Below are 19,894 nucleotides of genomic sequence, written 5' to 3' on the forward strand. Positions count from 1 at the left end.
GATAAAGTCCACTAATTCGAGGAGATGACAATCTATTGAATGGGGACGTTTGGGCACAGTGGAAAGCGGTGGAGAAGGAATCAGTGGCTGGATAAGGGAGAAGCCAGGATTAGTGAGATGGTGAATGATTTGAGGAGATGAGATGCTCTTGGCAAGGAGAGAATGGAAGAGGATATCCAGAAGGTGTGGAAGGTCATTGGGTCCATTTTCTCAATGAAGTAACAGGTGAGGGCTTCAGCTAAGATAGTTGAGAGGGGAACTGTAGGGGTTTTCAGGAGACAAGGTCAGGTCTAGAGGGTCTTCTTGGTGGAATGAGAAAGGGAATCAATGTCAAAGATGGGAGGATAGTAAAGTCCTTCAAGTCAAGGAGACCAAAAATCATAGGGATAGGCAAGTACAGGATGTTTCCCTCAAGGGCAGATAAGATGGAGGGGCTTGTGGAAATAAGGGTCCGTAAGCCTGGAAGGACCCCATTTTGCACGGAGAAGGCACATGATGAACACTTCTGGAACAGATTTTAGGGATAAGGATCCTCTGTGAAGCTGCCATTCCAGGATGCTTTCCTTGACATAAAGCCTCAAAGCGTCAGAGCAGCCTCAGGTGACACTTTTGCCAATGATAAGAAAACAAAAATCCAAAGCAAAGCCAACCTGTACATGACTAATTTTGGACTTCTGTGATTTCTCTGCAGATTCTCACTCAGTTGAGGAGATGGCTGGTTCCACCCAACAGATTTCCAAAGATGAACTTGAAGAACTAAGGGAGGCCTTTGCTAAAGTCGGTGAGTCATTCTGGGAAATATGGTACATCTGTGAGTGTATGGACGCGAGTGGCCATAGATGCCCCTTAAGGGAAATCGGCCAGAAGGGAGGCAACAAAGGTTTCATATCAGCAGGTCTGGTGATTCCTCATTCAGCTGCCACTCATTCAGTGAGTGGCTCTCTCTTGGGCTATTTCTTTCTAACTGGTGTTTCTGCCGCCATTCTCTCTCCTCTACAATTCAGCCTTCACAAAGCCACCAAAATAATCCTAAGGTACAGGGCCAACCCTTTTCACTTCTCTACGTAGCACAGCGACTACAACAGCAGTAATGCAGAGGTCAGAGATGGCTAACAAACCAAAGTCAGGCATCCAAAAAACTTGACATTGACCGCCTTCCCCTACTGATGCCAATGGACAACTGTTGTTGTAACTTAGGAGTCTTTTAAAGATTTGCCTCAAATATGTTGAGTGGGACTTGAACTCAGGGCTTTTTGATTTAGAGGTCAGCACTTTATTTTTTAGTTACTCTGCCTCACCCTTTCATGTCATTGGTCCTTGAGGATGACCACAGATGATACACACAGCTTGAAAGGAAGTGCAGAGGGGGCTTGCAGCCCAAAGTAGATAGCAAAATCAGTCACAATCCAATTGCATCAGTAGGTTAGTCACCTGCCAGATGACTGGAAATCAGCCTTTGGGGAGGGGAATGTGGTGAGGGCACTAGGAGGCCCCGTGCATGGCAGTAATTGTGTTTCATAGCTCCACTCTTCCTGTTGACTTATTCATAGGCCTTTGTGTCTGGATTGGGTGAGGAAGGGCTAGGCCCTCCAGACTCAGCCCTGCTGTTATATGGACTTGGTGTTTGGGGGAATCCAGCACAGGACTCAGTGCGCACGCAGCAGGTCCCGTAGGCCCCAGCCTAGCCTCAGCTGAGAATGATTAAGCTGCCACTTCTGTTTGTCTGTTGAGTGGGCTCCCTCAGCCAGAGGCGGAGACTGTGAGAACAAAAAAGCCCATGTCCAGCTAAGCATCTGGAGCTATTTAGCTGCTGCCTTTTTGCCCAAGGAAGGCTCCGCTCACTTAGCTGACTGTGAGATGGAGGGCACAGTCATCATCGGGCAAAACCATTCAGACCAGTGAGCTCTGTGCTCCTTCCCAGCAAACCAGGAGCTCCGCCGCTCATCTGAGCACCATCTCATCTCCCCAGTGTGTGTTTTCAAGCATAGGAAAATCAGGAAGAAGCGCTGGTCTAACTGAACCACTGAGTGGAAGAGGAAAGCCTTTCTGTATTTCATTGTTCTTTGTTTTCCTCTGTCCGTCCCGACCCCATTCCTTCCTGCCCTTAGATGCGATGCCTCTAAGTCAAACCCAGGCCCTGTGCTCCCTCTCTCCAGGTATCTTCTAGCCCCTGGGCCACCTGGATTCGAGCCGTGTCAAGCAGCAGCTAGAGTCCCAACCGCTGGAGTTCTGGCCCTGCTTTCTCCAGACGAGTACTTAAAATAGCTTAAATAACAGGATGCAAGGGGAGGGGAGGGAGGGAAAAACACAACATTTCCTTTTAAGGCTACGTGTTTCTTGGTGTGATTCAAACTTCGGGCAAGGACATGGCTGTATAATAAGCTTATTGACTTGAAAGTTGCTTGTTGGGTGTCGGGAGTGAACTGGCATTTAAACAATTACTCTGAATCAAGGGCACAAGAAGATTTACTTTGAAACAAAAAGCAGATGTAAAAATGCAGCTGTTTCTAGGGGAGCAAAGGAAGGCAAGGAAAAAGGAGGAGCTGTTGAGAAAAACTTGCTCTCTGGATGAATGCAGAAGCCAAAGCCGTTGATTGCTACAGGCGGGGTATATTAGGGGAGTCAAGAAATGGGAAGGAGGAGTTGATGGTACCTTATTTATTTGGGGCAAGACTGGTAAGGATAAGGTTTTTCCTCATGCGAATAGGCCTGTCTGAAGATGGTGACCTCAGTCCCAGGGAGCTCTCCTCTCTGCACAGGGGCTATGTTCCAGGATCTAGACAAGGCCCATCTTTGGGCTCCATCCCAATAGGGTGGGTCATTAGCATTTGAGCTGACAGGGGCAACACGAGTCTGGCCCTTCCTGTGAAAGGGGAGAGATGGGGTGGCAGAGAGCGGATGTGACTTGGCCAGTTTGGAGGTCTCTGACTCTTGCTTGAGAATGTTGGGCTGCCTCTCAGATAGTTCGATACTGACCTGGACGTTTTGAGGGACAAACCTTACCGGTTCAGAAGTCCCCCTTCTTTGTGTAGTGGGTCAACAGGAGAATTGGGAAGAGGTGGTGAGAGTACCAGGAATCTTGTCACGGTGATGAGATACTCATCTGTTCTCACTCCTTTTCATGTTGGGGGCTCACAGGATCATAGGTCAGGAAGACAACTAAGAGAATGGAGAGAGGCAGAGCTGTCAGGGTCTTCAGAATCAGCTAATCCCACTGTTCCCCTTTTACAGAGGGGATAACAGAACTGCCCAAGAGATCCAGGGATTTGCCCAAGGTCCCACAAATAGTAAGAAGAGTGATGAGTCAAACTCAGGCCCTAGGACTCTAGGTTCCCTCATTCTTTCCCCTACACACCATGATGGCTCTCATTCATTCCAAGGGTTCATGCCCTTATGGTCTTGCAAAACCTGGCTAAGGAGATTTGCCCAGCAGATGGCCTTTACACCATGATCAGGTGGAGACTTCCTTTTCTTGTCTTCTCCACACGGATCGGGCCTCTGCCACAGTCTGTGGTGGAGGGAGATGGTGGGAGCTGCTTCTGGAAAGGAAGCATCGATGTTTAGAAACAACAAAACAACAGCAGACCCTTCTTTGCAGGACTTTGCCAGCTGCAGGACTTTTTTTAAAGTTAATTGTTAGCCATTTGCAGCCTCCTTCTGCTTCTTTGAAATAGAAACCGCTTCCTCCCCCAAATAGATGATTGGGAGCTCCATGGAAGCTTGATTGCTGCTTCAGAAGGCCAATTATGAGCTGGAGGCTTTCAGGCCTAGACCGGTGTGACAGGCATGAACAGCTGCCAGAAGCAGCACCTTGTAAGTGGCCAAATGTAACTGAACTCAGAAAGGGAGAATGTGTAAGAGAGCTGACAAGGTTCTGCACTCTGCCCGGGAAGGTGCCTTGGGGAGAGCATTCTCCTCCTGGCAGTAGAGATGACCTGATGAAGGGGGCCATGGGTTAGTGTTCAGACTAATGAGTGAAATCAACAAATTCTTGGGGGCCAGAAACAAGCTCTGCTCTTTGTCCAGAAGTCAAGCTTCCAGAGGCTCCAGGGCAAGTGGCCAATTCCTGCTAGGACCTTATTGATCATTGGCTTGCTGAAAGATGCACTTGTTCCTAGGGAGACCATATTGGTTTCTGGGAATCCAGGGAGCTCGTATTTGTAAAAAGTGCTTAGCACATTGCCTGTCCCACTATACAGGGGGTGGGGGTGGGACAGGAGAGAGAGAGAGAGACAGAGAGACAGAGAGAAGGAAGAGAGAGAGAGAGAGAGAGAGAGAGAGAGAGAGAGAGAGAGAGAGAGAGAGAGAGAGAGAGAGATTGATTTTTTTTTTCTTTGGCCTTTGATAGGTAGCACTCTCAAAAATGCAGAGAAATGGGATTAGTTGGTTGGTTGGTCCCTGCTACCTCTACTATACATCTTGTATCAGTGGAGGCAGTTTCCACACCATAATTCCCTCCACCATAGAACAAGGACTGAAAAACAAAACAAAGAACCAAGTCCAGGAAGATTGCCCATGCTCAGGCTGAAATCACATTGCTCTCATGCTTCATGGTTTAGAAAGTGTTTTTCCGGTAACCCTAGGGGAATCATAAGACTTGACGATCATCCAGTCCAACTCTCTCCATTGGCACAGGGGTAAACTAAAACTCAGAGAAGGCTAGGGACTTGTCCAAAGTCTCAGAGGTGGTAAGGAGTACAGGCTGGGACTTGGATCAGGGTCCTCCGATAGGAGAATGAGTGCTCCTTCCAAAGAAATATGCCTTGGCAAGTATTATGCCCATTTTCTCCAAAGAGAAAACTAGCCTGTTTCAATGTCTCAAAGCTCTAGTCAGTGCCATATATGTTAGAGGTCAAACCGAGTCCTTCTGACTCCCTTGCTTGTCACAGTATCTTAGCTTGGTAATTAGTCACTATTGGACATAGATGCTTCGTAGTCATTGCTCTCCCCAGCCAGTCTATTTCTTTTCTGGAGGGTTCTAAAGTCATCTGACCTCTTCAAAAACCTGAACTTCACGTCCTGTTCCAATGGCATATTCTTATCTAGAGTGGTGCAATTCAGATTCCTCATTAATGTGTCAACTAGCTCTTGCTAAGGCCAGTCCTGGCCTAGGTGTTGCAAGGAATGCATTTATAATCTGGTCCTCCCACCAGTCCTCCAGTTGACTATCAATAAACAAAAATCAAACCATCCTAAGTATACCAGTTCCCACACACAGGCCATGTCCAAAAATGGATGCCTTCACCTTTTACATTCATTTCTTCTCTCCTGGTGCCAGTGGCAAATTTTGTTATTTAATGACACTATTTTTAGTCAGAGAGATTCAATAATGCACTTTCCCTATCTCTCCATTTAGAGAGTATGCTGTACTTTTTCCTGATCAGTGCTATTTTCTCCCTCCCCATCGCCACACAAGAGCTTCTGCCATTCAACATTAGTCACATAATAGTTTCTGATCTAGACTATATTAGCTCTGTTTTGGGTGGCTGCTTCCTGGCATGGTAATCTGGGGCCAGATCCCAGCTCTGTTACCAGTTGGGTAGCTCAGTGGATTGAGAGCCAGGCCTACAGAGGGGAGGTCCTAGGTTCAAATCTGGCCTCTGACACTTCCCAGCTGTGTGACCCTAGGCAAGTCACTTGACCCCTATTGCCTAGCCCTTACCACTCTTCTGCCTTGGAGCCAATACGCAGTATTGACTCCAAGACGGAAGGTAAGGGTTTAAAAAAAAAGGGGGGGGGGCAGCTGGATAGCTCAGTGGATTGAGAGCCAGGCCTAGAGATGGGAGATCCTAGGTTCAAATCTGGCCTCAGACACTTCCCAGTGACCCTGGGCAAGTCACTTAACCCCCAGACTGGAGCACATAGGATGTTACAAGGATGTTTTAAAGTAGGGTGATGATCAGTGAGAATGGAGGATTCCTTGAGGGGAAATCATTTTTCTTCCATGGGCCTCTGGGAAATGAGAAAGCTGGGTAAGATTTCTTTAAAGGCCCTTCTTACTTCAGAACCTGCCAGATGGCACTGTGGTGCAATGGTAAGCCAGATTGCACAAATGTTGGTTGTGGAAAAGTAAGACACTCCCCTTTGAAGGCTAGTGCTGGGGGAGCCTATGGCTTGTCACCCGACCTAGGCCTTTGAGGGGTGTGGATAAGATGACCACCGAAGCCCCTTCTAGCTTAAAGCCTATGAACCTAAGCTATCTGCAAATTCGTGGTTCCTGGAAGGTTCTTACACATACTAAGTCCTCTCATTGTGTGTCAATTTCTGTGTTGTCTTTATTTTAGAAACAGTTTTTGCCCTCCATCGTAAAATCATAGATCTTCAGACCTATCTTAGTAATCACTTGAGATGAGGTCTCACTGTTCCACCTAGGCTGAAAGGGCCAATTCACAGGCTCTATTTCCATTGCTAATCAGTATGGAAACTTTGCCCTGCTCTGGTTTTCCCTACCTGTGTGAGTTGGCCCCTTCTTGGGCAATCAGGTATGATAGGAGAACCACCATAAGCAGCAGCCCTCTTATTTTACACTGGAGGAATCTGAGGCATTGGAGAAAGGAATTTCCCAGACACAGGTAATTCCAGTCTTGTCCCAGTACAACGTAAGCTTAATAAAGGGACTTTTTTGTATCTCTAGTGCCTCCCACATAGATAGAAAAGTAGATATATAGAGAGAGTTATACATACAAGATAGCTACACATGTGTATATATGAAGCACAAGTTTTGAAAAGCAGGTAGGAAGTAGATATTATATATATACATATACATATATATATATATATATATATAAATTTTATATCATATATAAACTAGACTAGAAAGGGAGAAAATAGATACTATATAAAAATAAAACAGGTCTAAAAATGTAGTCCAGAAATAGATTTTACAGGTGTACATATAATAAGTCTAGGAAGTAGATTCTGATGGATAGATAAAAGAAGTCTAGAAATGTATGTATGTGCCTATAAAGGGAGGTAGGAAATAAATTTTAGAAAATAGACTACGTATAAATGTAAATAAGTTTAGAAAGGTAGGTAATAAATAAATTTTAATTATTTTTTTCCTTTTAAACATTATTTTATTTGGTCATTTTCAAACATTATTCATTGGAAAAAAAAGATCATTTTCTTTTCCTCCCCACCTCCCACCACTGACGCGAGATTCCACTGGGTATCACATGTGTCCTTGATTCAAACCCATTTCCATGTTGTTGGTATTTGCATTAGGGTGTTCATTTAGAGTCTCTCCTCTGTCATATCCCCTCCACCCCTGTAGTCAAGCAGTTGCCTTTCCTTGGTGTTTTTACTCCCACAGTTTGTCCTCTGCTTGAGGATAGTGTTTTTTCTCCATGATTCCTGCATATTGTTCAGGGATGTTGTATTGACACTAATGGAGAAATCCATTACATTCGATTGTGCCACAGTGTATCAGTCTCTGTGTACAATGTTCTCCTAGTTCTACTCCTTTTGCTCTGCATCACTTCCTGGAGGTTGTTCCAATCTCCATGGAATTCCTCCACTTTATTATTCCTTTTAGCACAATAGTATTCCATCACCAACATATACCACAATTAGTTCAGCCATTCTCCAATTGAAGGGCATCCCCTCATTTTCCAAATTTTGGCCACCACAAAGAGCACAGCTATGAATATTCTTGTACAGGTCTTTTTCCTTATTATCTCTTTGGGGTACAAACCCAGCAGTGCTATGGCTGGATCAAAGGGCAGACAGTCTTTTATCGCCCTTTGGGCATAGTTCCAAATTGCCCTCCAGAATGGTTGGATCAATTCACAAACCCACCAGCAATGAATTAATGTCCCTACTTTGCCATATCCCCTCCAGCATTTATTACTTTCCTTTGCTGTCATGTTGGCCAATCTACTAGGTGTGAGGTGATACCTCAAAATTGTTTTGATTTGCATCTCTCTGATTATAAGAGATCTAGAACACTTTTTCATGTGCTTATTAATAGTCTTGATTTCTTTAACTGAAAATTGCCTGTTCATGTCCCTTGCCCATTTTTCAATTGGAGAATGGCTTGATTTTTTGTACAACTGGTTTAGCTCTTTATAGATTTGAGTAAATAGACCTTTGTCAGCGGTTTTTGTTATGAAGATTGTTTCCCAATTTGTTGCTTTCCCTCTAATTTTAGTTACATTGGTTTTGTTTGTACAAAAACTTTTTGATTTGATGTAGTCAAAATTGTTTATTTTGCATTTTGTGACTCTTTCTTCGTCTTGCTTGGTTTTAAAACCTTTTCCTTCCCAAAGGTCTAACAGGTATACTATTCTGGGTTCACCTAATTTACTTATAATTTCCTTCTTTATATTCAAGTCAGCCGTCCATTCTGAGTTTATCTTGGTATAGGGTGTGAGGTGTTGATCCAAACCTAATCTCTCCCACACTGTCTTCCAATTTTCCCAGTAGTTTTTATCTGGGTTTTATATGGGTTTTTGTCCCAAAAGCTGGGGTCTTTGGGTTTGTCAAAGACTGTCTTACTGAGGTGATTTACCCCAAGTCTATTCCACTGATCCTCCTTTCTGTCTCTTAGCCAGTACCAAATTGCTTTGATGACCACTGCTTTATGGTATAGTTTGAGATCTGGGACTGCAAAGCTACATTCCTTCACATTTTTTTCATTATTTCCCTGGATATCCTTGATCCTTTGTTCTTCCAAATGAACTTTGTTATGGTTTTTTCTAATTGAGTAAAGAAGTTTTTTGGTAGTTCAATTGGTATGGCAATAGATAGATCAGTTTGGGTAGGATTTTCATTTTTATTATATTCGCTCTTCCTACCCATGAGCAGTTAATGGTTTTCCAATTGCTCAAGTCTAGTTTTAATTGTGTGAAGAGTGTTTTGTAGTTGTGTTCATATAGTTCCTGTGTTTGTCTCAGGAGATAGATTCCTAAGTATTTTATTTTGTTTAAGGTGATTTTGAATGGGATTTCTCTTTCTAATTCTTACTGCTGAGATGTGTTGGAAATATATAGGAATGCTGATGACTTATGTGGGTTTATTTTGTATCCTGCAACTTTGCTAAAGTTGTTGATTATTTCTACTAGCTGTTTAGTTGATTCTCTAGGATTCTTTAAGTAGATCATCATGTCATCCACAAAGAGTGATAGCTTGGTCTCCTCATTACTTATTTTAATGCCTTCAATTTCTTTTTCTTCTCTAATTGCTACTGCTAGTGTTTCTAGTACAATGTCAAATAATAGAGGTGATAATGGGCATCCTTGTTTCACTCCTGGTCTTATTGGGAATGCATCTAGTTTATCGCCATTGCAGATGATGTTTGCTGATGGTTTTAGATATATACTGTTTATTATTTTTTAGGAAAGGCCCTTCTATTCCTATACTCTCTAGTGTTTTCGATAGGAATGAGGGTTGTATTTTATCAAAGGCTTTTTCTGCATGTATTGAGATAATCATGTGATTTTTGTTAGTTTTGCTTGTTGATATGGTTAATTATGTGGATGGTTTTCCTAATATTGAACCAGCCTTGCATTTCTGGTATGAATCCTAATTGATCATAGTAAATAATCCTCATGATAACTTGCTGGAGTCTTTTTGCTAGTATCCTGTTTAAGATTTTTGTATCTATGTACATTAAGGAGATTGGTCTGTAGTTTTCTTCTTATGTTTTTGGCCTGCCTGGCTCTGGAATGAGTACCATGTTTGTGTCATAAAAGGAGTTTGGTAGATCTCCCTCTTTGCTTATTTTGTCAAATTATTTGTATAGTATTGGGATTAGCTGTTCTGTGAACGTTTGATAGAATTCACTTGTGAATCCATCAGGCCCTGGGGATTTTTTCTTAGGGTGTTATTTGATTGCCTGGTGGATTTCTTTTTCTGCTTTGGGGTTAAGAATTCTATTTCTTCATTTGTTAGTCTAGGCAATTTACATTTTTGTAAATACTAATCCATATCACCTAGATTGGTATATTTATTGCCATATAATTGGGCAAAGTAGTTTTTAATGATTGCCTTAATTTCCTCTTCATTGGAGGTGAGGTCCCACTTTTCATCTTTGATGCTGTTGATTTGCTTTTCTTCTTTCCTTTTTTTATTTAGACTGACCAGTACTTTGTCTATTTTATTTGTTTTCTCAAAGTACCAGCATCTAGTCTTATTTATTAGTTCAATAGTTGTATGACTTTCGATTTTATTAATTTCTCCCTTAGTTTTTAGGATCTCTACTTTAGTTTTCCTCTGGGGGTTTTTGATTTGCATTTCCAATTGATTGATCTCTGCCCTCCCTAATTTGTTAATATATGTAAATACATTTTAAATGTTATATGTATATCTGTGCATATAGTTATATATAATACACATCTAGAAAGGTTGGTAAAAAACAGATTTGTGAGAACCAAGAAATAGATTAGATATCATAATCTTTTATTCTCTTTCTCTTCCACTGCTTTTCCAATACATGTGTCATTATAGAATACAGATTACATGTTTTATTATAGAATACAGATTGAGGGGAGGAGATGTGAGAAGAGACGAGAGGAGACAAGACAAGAGGCTACAGGAAAGGAGATTACAGGAGACTAGAGGAGGGGAGAGGACACTACAGAGACTACAGGAGACGAGAGGACAGGAGAGGAGAGGAGACTACAGTAGGTGAGAGGAGTCTACAGGAGAGTAGAGAAGATGAGACGAGGAGTCTAGAGGAGAGGGGAGAGTACAGGAGAAGAGAGATGAGACAAGACTACAGGAGAGGACAGGACAGGAGACTACAGAAGAGGAGAGGAGACTATAGGAGGTGAGAGAAGATGAGACGAGTCTACAGGAGAGGAGACTAGAGGAGAGAAGAGAAGACGAGGCGAGAGGAGTCCAGAGGAGAGGAGACTACAGGAGAGATTACAGGAGAGGAGACAACAGGAGTGGAGAGGACAGGACAGGAGACTAGAGCAGAGGAGAGTATAGGAAAGGAGAGGAGACTACAGGAGACAAGACTACAGGAGAGGAGACTAGCGGAGAAGAGAGGAGACTACAGAGACGACAGTAGAGGAGAGGAGGCTACAGGAGGTGAGAGCATAGGAGAGGAGATGACAGGGGAAGACAAGAGAGGAGAGTAGACGAAAGGACAGGACAGGAGAAGACTGGTGACTACAGGAGAGGAGAAGAGAGGAGACTACAGAGCCTAAAGGAGAGCAGACGAGTGGAGAGTACAGGAGACAAGACTACAGGTGAGGAGAGGAGAGGACAGGAGACTACAGGAAAGGAGGTGAGAGGAGAGTACAGGAGACTACAGAAGAGGAGCTGAGGTGACAGGGGAAGACAGGATAGGAGAGGAGAGTGGAGGAGACGACGGGGAGACAAGAGGACAGGAGACGAGAGGAGTCTACAGGAGAGCAGAGGAGAGGACATAACAGGGGAAGACGGGAGAGGAGAGTAGAGAAGACGAGACAAGAGGGGAGGAGAGGACAGGACAGGAGACTAGAGCAGAGGAGAGGAGACAAGAGGAGACTACAGGAATGGAGAGTACAGGAGAGGAGATGACTGGTGACTACAGGAGAGGAGAGGTGAAGAGAGGAGACTACAGGAGAGGAGTGTACAGCAGACGAGTGGAGAATACAGGAGAGGAGAGGACTTGACAGAGGAAGACAGGAGAGGAAAGCAGACTCTCGGAGAGGAGAGTAGAGAAGATGAGGAGTGGAGACTACAGGAGAGATTACAGGAGAGGAGAGGCGAGGACAGGAGACTACAGAAGAGGAGACTACAGCAGAGGAGAGGAGATGACAGGGGAAGACTAGAGGAGGGAAGAGGAGACTACAGGAAAGAAGAAGAGAGGAGAGGAGAGTATAGGAGAGGACAGGAGACTACAGGAGAAGAGAGGAGACTATAGGAGGTGAGAGAAGATGAGAAGAGTCTACAGGAGAGGAGAGCAGAGACTAGAGGACAGGAGAAGAGAGGAGAGGTGAGGAGAGGAGACAACAGGAGTGGAGAGGACAGGACAGGAGAGTATAGGAAAGGAGAGGAGAGGACTAGAGAGGAAAGGAGACTAGCGGAGAAGAGAGGAGACTACAGGAGAGTTCAGGAGAGCAGACTGTAAGAGAGTACAGGAAAGGAGAGTACAGAGACGACAGTAGAGTTGAGGAGGCTACAGGAGGTGAGAGCATAGGGGAGGAGAGTGGAGGAGATGACAGGGGAGGAGAGTAGATGAGAGGACAGGACAGGAGAAGACTGGTGACTACAGGAGAGGAGAAGAGAGGAGACTACAGAAGAAGAGAGGAGTCTAGAGGAGAGGAGACTACAGGAGAGATGACAGGAGACAAGAGGAGAGGTGAGGACAGGATAGGAGACGAGAGGACAGGACAGTAGAGGGGAAAGTACAGGAGAAGAGAGATGAGATGAGACTACAGGAGAGGACAGGAGACTAGTAGGGACGAGAAGAGAGTACAGGAAAGGAGAGTTCAGGAGAGGAGAGATGACAGGAGACTAGAGGAGAGGAGAAGAAGGGAGACTACAGAGCCGAGAGGAGAGGACAGGAGACTACAGAAAGGGAAACTACAGGAGAGAAGAGAAGACGAGGCGAGAGGAGTCCAGAGGAGAGGAGACTACAGGAGAGATGAGGAGAGGAGACAACAGGAGTGGAGAGGACAGGACAGGAGACTAGAGCAGAGGAGAGTATAGGAAAGGAGAGGAGACTACGGAGACGACAGTAGAGGAGAGGAGGCTACAGGAGGTGAGAGCATAGGAGAGGAGATGACAGGGGAAGACAAGAGAGGAGAGTAGACGAGGGGACAGGACAGGAGAAGACTGGTGACTACAGGAGAGGAGAAGAGAGGAGACTACAGAAGAACAGAGGAGTCTAGAGGAGAGGAGAGTACAGGAGAGGAGAAGAGAGGAGAGGAGACTACAGCAGAGAGGAGATGACAGGGGAAGACCAGAGGAGAGGAAAGGACAGGAGACTACAGGAGGTGAGAGGAGATGAGAGGAGTCTACAGGAGAGCAGAGGAGAGGACAGGAGAGGAGTCTACAGGAAAGAAGAGAAGAGAGGACTGGAGGCTAGCAGAGAGGACAGGAGAAGAGATGACAGGATAGGAGACTAGACCAGAGGAAAGGAGAGGAGATGACAGGTGAATTCAGGAGAGGAGAGTACAGGAGAGGAGAGGATAGGACCGGAGACGAGAGGACAGGATAGGAGACTAGAGCAGAGGAAAGGAGAGGAGACGACAGGAGAATTCAGGAAAGGAGATAAGAGGATTTTAGAGGAGAGGAGAGGACCAAAGACGAGAGGACACTACGGAGACTACAGTAGGTGAGAGGAGTCTACAGGGGAAGACAGGAGAGTAGAGAAGACGAGACAAGAGGAGTCTAGAGGAGAGGGGAGAGTACAGGAGAAGAGAGATGAGACGAGACTACAGGAGAGGACAGGAGACTAGCAGAGACGAGAAGAGAGGAGACGAGTCTACAGGAGGCTAGAGGAGAGGACAGGAGACTACAGAAAGGGAAACTACAGGAGAGGAAAAGACAGGAGACTAGAGGAGGGAAGAGGAGACTACAGGAAAGAAGAAGAGATGACAGTAGAGGAGAGGAGAGTACAGGAGACTACAGAAGAGGAGAGGAGACTATAGAAGGTGAGAGAAGATGAGACGAGTGTACAGGAGAGGAGAGCAGAAGAGGACAGGATAGTACAGGAGAGGAGACAACAGGAGTGGAGAGGACAGGACATGACAGGGGAAGACAGGATAGGAGAGGAGAGTAGACGAGAGGACAGGACAGGAGAAGACTGGTGACTACAGGAAAGGAGAGGAGAGTACAGGAGACTACAGAAGAGGAGAGGAGACGAGACTGGTGACAGGGGAAGACAGGAGAGGAGAGTGGAGGAGACGACGGGGAGACAAGAGGACAGGAGAAGAGAGGAGAGGAGACGAGAGGAGTCTACAGGAGAGCAGAGAAGACGAGACAAGAGGGGAGGAGAGGACAGGACAGGAGACTAGAGCAGAGGAGAGGACACTACAAGAAAGGAGAGGAGACGAGAGGAGACTACAGAGACTAGTGGAGAGTAGAGGAGAGGAGATGACAGGAGACTACAGGAGAGGAGAGGAGAAGAGAGTACAGGAGAAGAGAGGAGAGGTGAGGAGAGGAGACACCTGGAGTGGAGAGGACAGGACAGGAGACTAGAGCAGAGGAGAGTATAGGAAAGGAGAGGAGTCTACAGGAGAGGACTAGAGAGGAGAGGAGACTACAGACTGTAAGAGAGTACAGGAGAGGAGACAACAGGAAAGGAGGCTACAGCAGAGGAGAGGAGACTACAGAGATGACAGGAGAGGAAAGGACAGGAGACTACAGGAGGTGAGAGGAGATGAGAGGAGTCTACAAGAGAGCAGAGGAGAGGAGATTACAGGAGACAAGACTACAGGAAAGGAGAGGACAGGACAGGAGACTAGAGGAGAGGAGAGTAGAGGACAGGAGACCACAGGAAAGGAGATGAGTGGAGAGGACAGGACAGGAGACTAGAGCACAGGAGAGTACAGGAAAGGACAGGAAAGAACAAGAGAGGAGAGGAGTCTACAGGAAAGAAGAGAAGAGAGGACTGGAGGCTAGCAGAGACGACAGGAGAGGAGAGGACAGGAGACTACAGGAAAGGAGAGTACAGGAGAAGAGATGACAGGAGACTAGAGGAGGGGAGAGGAGACGACAGGAGACTAGAGCAGAGGAGAGTAGAGAAGACGAGGCGAGAGGAGACAACAGGAGTGGAGAGGACAGGAGAGGATTCTACAGGAAAGAAGAGAAGAGAGGACTGGAGGCTAGCAGAGACGACAGGAGACTAGACCAGAGGAAAGGAGAGGAGATGACAGGTGAATTCAGGAGAGGAGAGGACAGGAGACTAGAGCAAAGGAAAGGAGAGGAGACGACAGGAGACTACAGGAAAGGAGAGGAGATGACAGGAGAAGACTGGTGACTACAGGAGAGGAGAGGAGAAGAGAGGACAGGACAGGAGACTAGCAGAGACGAGAAGAGAGTACAGGAAAGGAGAGTTCAGGAGAGGAGAGATGACAGGAGACTAGAGGAGGGAAGAGGAGACTACAGGAAAGAAGAAGAGAGGAGACTATAGGAGGTGAGAGAAGATGAGACGAGTCTACAGGAGAGGAGAGCAGAGACTAGAGGACAGGATACTACAGGAGAGAGGAGAGGACAGGAGACAAGAGGAGAGGTGAGGAGAGGAGACAACAGGAGTGGAGAGGACAGGACAGGAGACTAGAGCAGAGGAGAGTATAGGAAAGGAGAGGAGGCTACAGGAGGTGAGAGCATAGGAGAGGAGATGACAGGGGAAGACAAGAGAGGAGAGTAGACGAGGGGACAGGACAGGAGAAGACTGGTGAATACAGGAGAGGAGAAGAGAGGAGACTACAGAAGAACAGAGGAGTCTAGAGGAGAGTACAGGAGAGGAGAAGAGAGGAGAGGAGACAACAGGAAAGGAGACTACAGCAGAGAGGAGATGACAGGGGAAGACCAGAGGAGAGGACAGGTCAGGAGAAGACTGGTGACTAGAGGAGAGGAGAGGAGACTACAGAGACGACAGGAGAGGAAAGGACAGGAGACTACAGGAGGTGAGAGGAGATGAGAGGACAGGAGACCACAGGAAAGGAGATGAGTGGAGAGGACAGGGCAGGAGACTAGAGCAGAGGAGAGTACAGGAAAGGACAGGAGAGGACAGGAGACTACAGGAAAGGAGACTAGACCAGAGGAAAGGAGAGGAGAGGACCGGAGACGAGAGGACAGGAGACTACAGGAGAGGAGACAACAGGAGACGAGAGGACAGGATAGGAGACTAGAGCAGAGGAAAGGAGAGGAGACGACAGGAGACAACAGGAGACGAGAGGACAGGATAGGAGATGACAGGAGAATTTAGGAAAGGAGATGAGGATTTTAGAGGAGAGGAGAGGAGACGACAGGAGAATTCAGGAAAGGAGATAAGAGGATTTTAGAGGAGAGGAGAGGACCAAAGACGAGAGGAGAGGACAGGAGACTACAGGAAAGGAGAGGAGATGACAGGAGAAGACTGGTGACTACAGGAGAGGAGAGGAGAAGAGAGGACACTACAGAGACTACAGGAGACGAGAGGACAGGACAGGAGAAGACTGACTACAGGAGAGGAGAGGAGACTACAGTAGGTGAGAGGAGTCTACAGGGGAAGACAGGAGAGTAGAGAAGACGAGACAAGAGGAGTCTAGAGGAGAGGGGAGAGTATAGGAGAAGAGAGATGAGACGAGACTACAGGAGAGGACAGGAGACTAGCAGAGACGAGAAGAGAGTACAGGAAAGGAGAGTTCAGGAGAGGAGAAGAGAGGAGACTACAGAGCCGACAGGAGAGGAGACTACGGAGATGAAAGGAGACAACAGGAGAGGAGAGGAGTCTACAGGAGGCTAGAGGAGAGGACACTACAAGAAAGGAGAGGACAGGAGACTACAGAAAGGGAAACTACAGGAGAGGAGAGGAGACTTAGAGATGACAGTAGAGGAGAGGAGAGTACAGGAGACTACAGAAGAGGAGAGGAGACTATAGAAGGTGAGAGAAGATGAGACGAGTGTACAGGAGAGGAGAGCAGAGACTAGAGGACAGGATAGTACAGGAGAGGAGACTAGAGGAGAGTACAGGAGAGGACAGGAGACGAGGAGATTACAGGAGAGGAGACAACAGGAGTGGAGAGGACAGGACAGGAGACTAGAGCAGAGGAGAGTATAGGAAAGGAGAGGAGAGGAGGCTACAGGAGGTGAGAGCATAGGAGAGGAGATGACTGGGGAAGACAGGATAGGAGAGGAGAAGAGAGGAGACTACAGAAGAACAGAGGAGTCTAGAGGAGACGAGAAGAGTCTACAGGAGGCAATACTATAGGAGAGGAGAGGAGATGACAGGGGACTAGAGGAGGGGAGAGGAGAAGAGAGCAGACTACAGAGCCTACAGGAGAGGAGGCGAGTGGAGAGTACAGGAGACAAGACTACAGGTGAGGAGAGGAGATGGAGACGGGAGGAGAGGAGACGAGACTAGAGGAGAAGAGCTGAGGTGACATGGAAAGACAGGAGAGGAGAGTGGAGGAGACGACGGGGAGACAAGAGGACAGGAGAAGAGAGGAGAGGAGACGAGATGAGAGGACACGACAGGGGAAGACGGGAGAGGAGAGAAGACGAGACAAGAGGGGAGGAGAGGACAGGACAGGAGACTAGAGCAGAGGAGAGGACACTACAAGAAAGGAGAGGAGACGAGAGGAGACTACAGAGACTAGTGGAGAGTAGAGGACAGGAGACTACAGGAATGGAGATGACAGGAGACTAGAGGAGGGGAGAGGAGACTACAGGAGAGGAGAGGAGAGAAGAGAAGACGAGGCGAGAGGAGTCCAGAGGAGCGGAGACTACAGGAGAGATTACAGGAGAGGAGAGGACAGGAGAAGAGAGGAGAGGTGAGGAGAGGAGACAACAGGAGTGGAGAGGACAGGACAGGAGACTAGAGCAGAGGAGAGTATAGGAAAGGAGAGGAGTCTAGCAGAGAAGAGAGGAGACTACAGGAGAGTTCAGGAGAGCAGACTGTAAGAGTACAGGAGAGGAGACAACAGGAAAGGAGGCTACAGCAGAGGAGAGGAGATTACAGGAGACAAGACTACAGGAAAGGAGAGGACAGGACAGGAGACTAGAGCAGAGGAGAGGAGAGTAGAGAAGACAAGGCGAGAGGAGACAACAGGGGAGGAGAGGACAGGAGACCACAGGAAAGGAGATGAGTGGAGAGGACAGGGCAGGAGACTAGAGCAGAGGAGAGTACAGGAAAGGAGAGTACAGGAGAAGAGATGACAGGATAGGAGACTAGACCAGAGGAAAGGAGAGGAGATGACAGGTGAATTCAGGAGAGGAGAGTACAGGAGACTACAGGAGAGGAGACAACAGGAGACGAGAGGAGAGGACCGAAGACGAGAGGAGAGGACAGAAGACTACAGGAAAGGAGAGGAGACGACAGGAGAATTCAGGAAAGGAGATAAGAGGATTTTAGAGGAGAGGAGAGGACCAAAGACGAGAGGAGAGGACAGGAGACTACAGGAAAGAAGAGGAGATGACAGGAGAAGACAGGAGTCTACAGGAGAGGAGACGATAGGGGAAGACAGGAGAGTAGAGAAGACGAGACAAGAGGAGTCTAGAGGAGAGGGGAGAGTACAGGAGAAGAGAGATGAGACGAGACTACAGGAGAGGACAGGAGACTAGCAGAGACGAGAAGAGAGTACAGGAAAGGAGAGTTCAGGAGAGGAGAGATGACAGGAGACTAGAGGAGAGGAGAAGAGAGGAGACTATGGAGATGAAAGGAGACAACAGTAGAGGAGAGGACAGGAGACTACAGAAAGGGAAACTACAGGAGCGGAAAGGACAGGAGACTAGAGGAGGGGAGAGGAGAGTATAGGAGAGGAGACTTTAGGAGGTGAGAGAAGATGAGACGAGTCTACAGGAGAGGAGACTAGAGGAGAGTTCAGGAGAGGAGAGGACAGGGCACAAGACTGGTGACTACAGGAGAGGAGAGGACAGGAGAGGAGAGAAGACGAGGCGAGAGGAGTCCAGAGGAGAGGAGACTACAGGAGAGAAGACAACAGGAGTAGAGAGGAAAGGAGAGGAGACTACAGGAGGTGAGAGCATAGGAGAGGAGATGACAGGGGAAGACAAGAGAGGAGAGTAGACGAGAGGACAGGACAGGAGAAGACTGATGACTACAGGAGAGGAGAAGAGAGGAGACTACAGAAGAACAGAGGAGTCTAGAGGAGACTAGGAGGGGAGAAGAGTCTACAGGAGGCAATACTATAGGAGAGGAGAGGAGATGACAGGAGACTAGAGGAGGGGAGAGGAGAATAGAGGCGACTACAGAGCCTACAGGAGAGGAGAAGAGAGCAGACTACAGAGACTACAGGAGAGGAGACGAGTGGAGAGGACAGGAGACTACAGGAAAGGAGGTGAGAGGAGAGGAGAGGAGAGTACAGGAGACTACAGAAGAGGAGAGGAGATGAGACTAGAGGAGAAGAGCTGAGGTTACAGGGGAAGACAGGAGAGGAGAGTGGAGGAGACGACGGGGAGACAAGAGGACAGGAGAAGAGAGGAGACGAGAGGAGTCTACAGGAGAGCAGAGGAGAGGACATGACAGGGGAAGACGGGAGAGGAGAGTAGAGAAGACGAGACTAGAGGGGAGGAGAGGACAGGACAGGAGACTAGAGCAGAGGAGAGGAGAATACAGGAAAGGAGATGAGAGGAGACTACAGGAGAGGAGATGACAGGAGACTAGAGGAGGGGAGAGGAGACTACAGAGCCAACAGGAGACCAGAGGACAGGACAGGAGAAGACTGGTGACTACAGGAGAGGAGAGGCGAAGAGAGGAGACTACAGGAGAGGAGTGTACAGCAGACGAGTGGAGAGGAGAGGAGAGAAGATGAGGCGAGAGGAGTCCAGAGGAGCGGAGACTACAGGAGAGATTACAGGAGAGGAGAGGAGAAGAGAGTACAGAAGAAGAGAGGAGAGGCGAGGACAGGAGACTACAGGAGAGGAGATAAGAGGATTTTACAAGAGAAGAGAGGAGACGAGAGTAGTCTACAGGAGAGGAGAGGACAGGCGACTAGCGGAGATGAGAGGGGACTACAGGAGAGGAGACAAGAGGAGACTACAGAGACTAGTGGAGAGTAAAGGACAGGAGAGGATAGGAGACTACAGCAGAGTAGAAGAGAGGGGAGAGTACAGGAGGTGAGAGGAGTCTACAGGGGAAGATGGGAGAGGAGAGGAGAGTAGAGAAGATGAGGCAAGAGGAGACTACAGGAGAGGAGATGAGAGGACAGGAGACTAGAGGAGTCTACAGGAAAGGAGAGTATAGGAGAGGAGACTACAGAGCCAATAGGAGACTACAGGAGAGAAGAGACCAGAT

General features: G+C 47.2%; 1 protein-coding gene across 2 annotated transcripts in view; it reads left to right on the forward strand.

Moving 5' to 3' along the window:
• The window catches only part of PLS3 (plastin 3), a 121,296-nt gene that overhangs the window by 69,772 nt on the left and 31,630 nt on the right, over nt 1–19,894 (forward strand). For both annotated transcript variants that reach the window (XM_007507527.3, XM_056809297.1), the window contains one exon: nt 692–781. In XM_007507527.3, the coding sequence (XP_007507589.1) occupies nt 712–781 (70 nt within the window). In that variant the 5' untranslated portion in view covers nt 692–711. The remainder of the gene's footprint in view (nt 1–691; nt 782–19,894) is intronic.

Source organism: Monodelphis domestica, chromosome X (assembly GCF_027887165.1).
Source record: "Monodelphis domestica isolate mMonDom1 chromosome X, mMonDom1.pri, whole genome shotgun sequence".
In the NCBI taxonomy this organism is placed as follows: Eukaryota; Metazoa; Chordata; class Mammalia; order Didelphimorphia; family Didelphidae; genus Monodelphis; species Monodelphis domestica.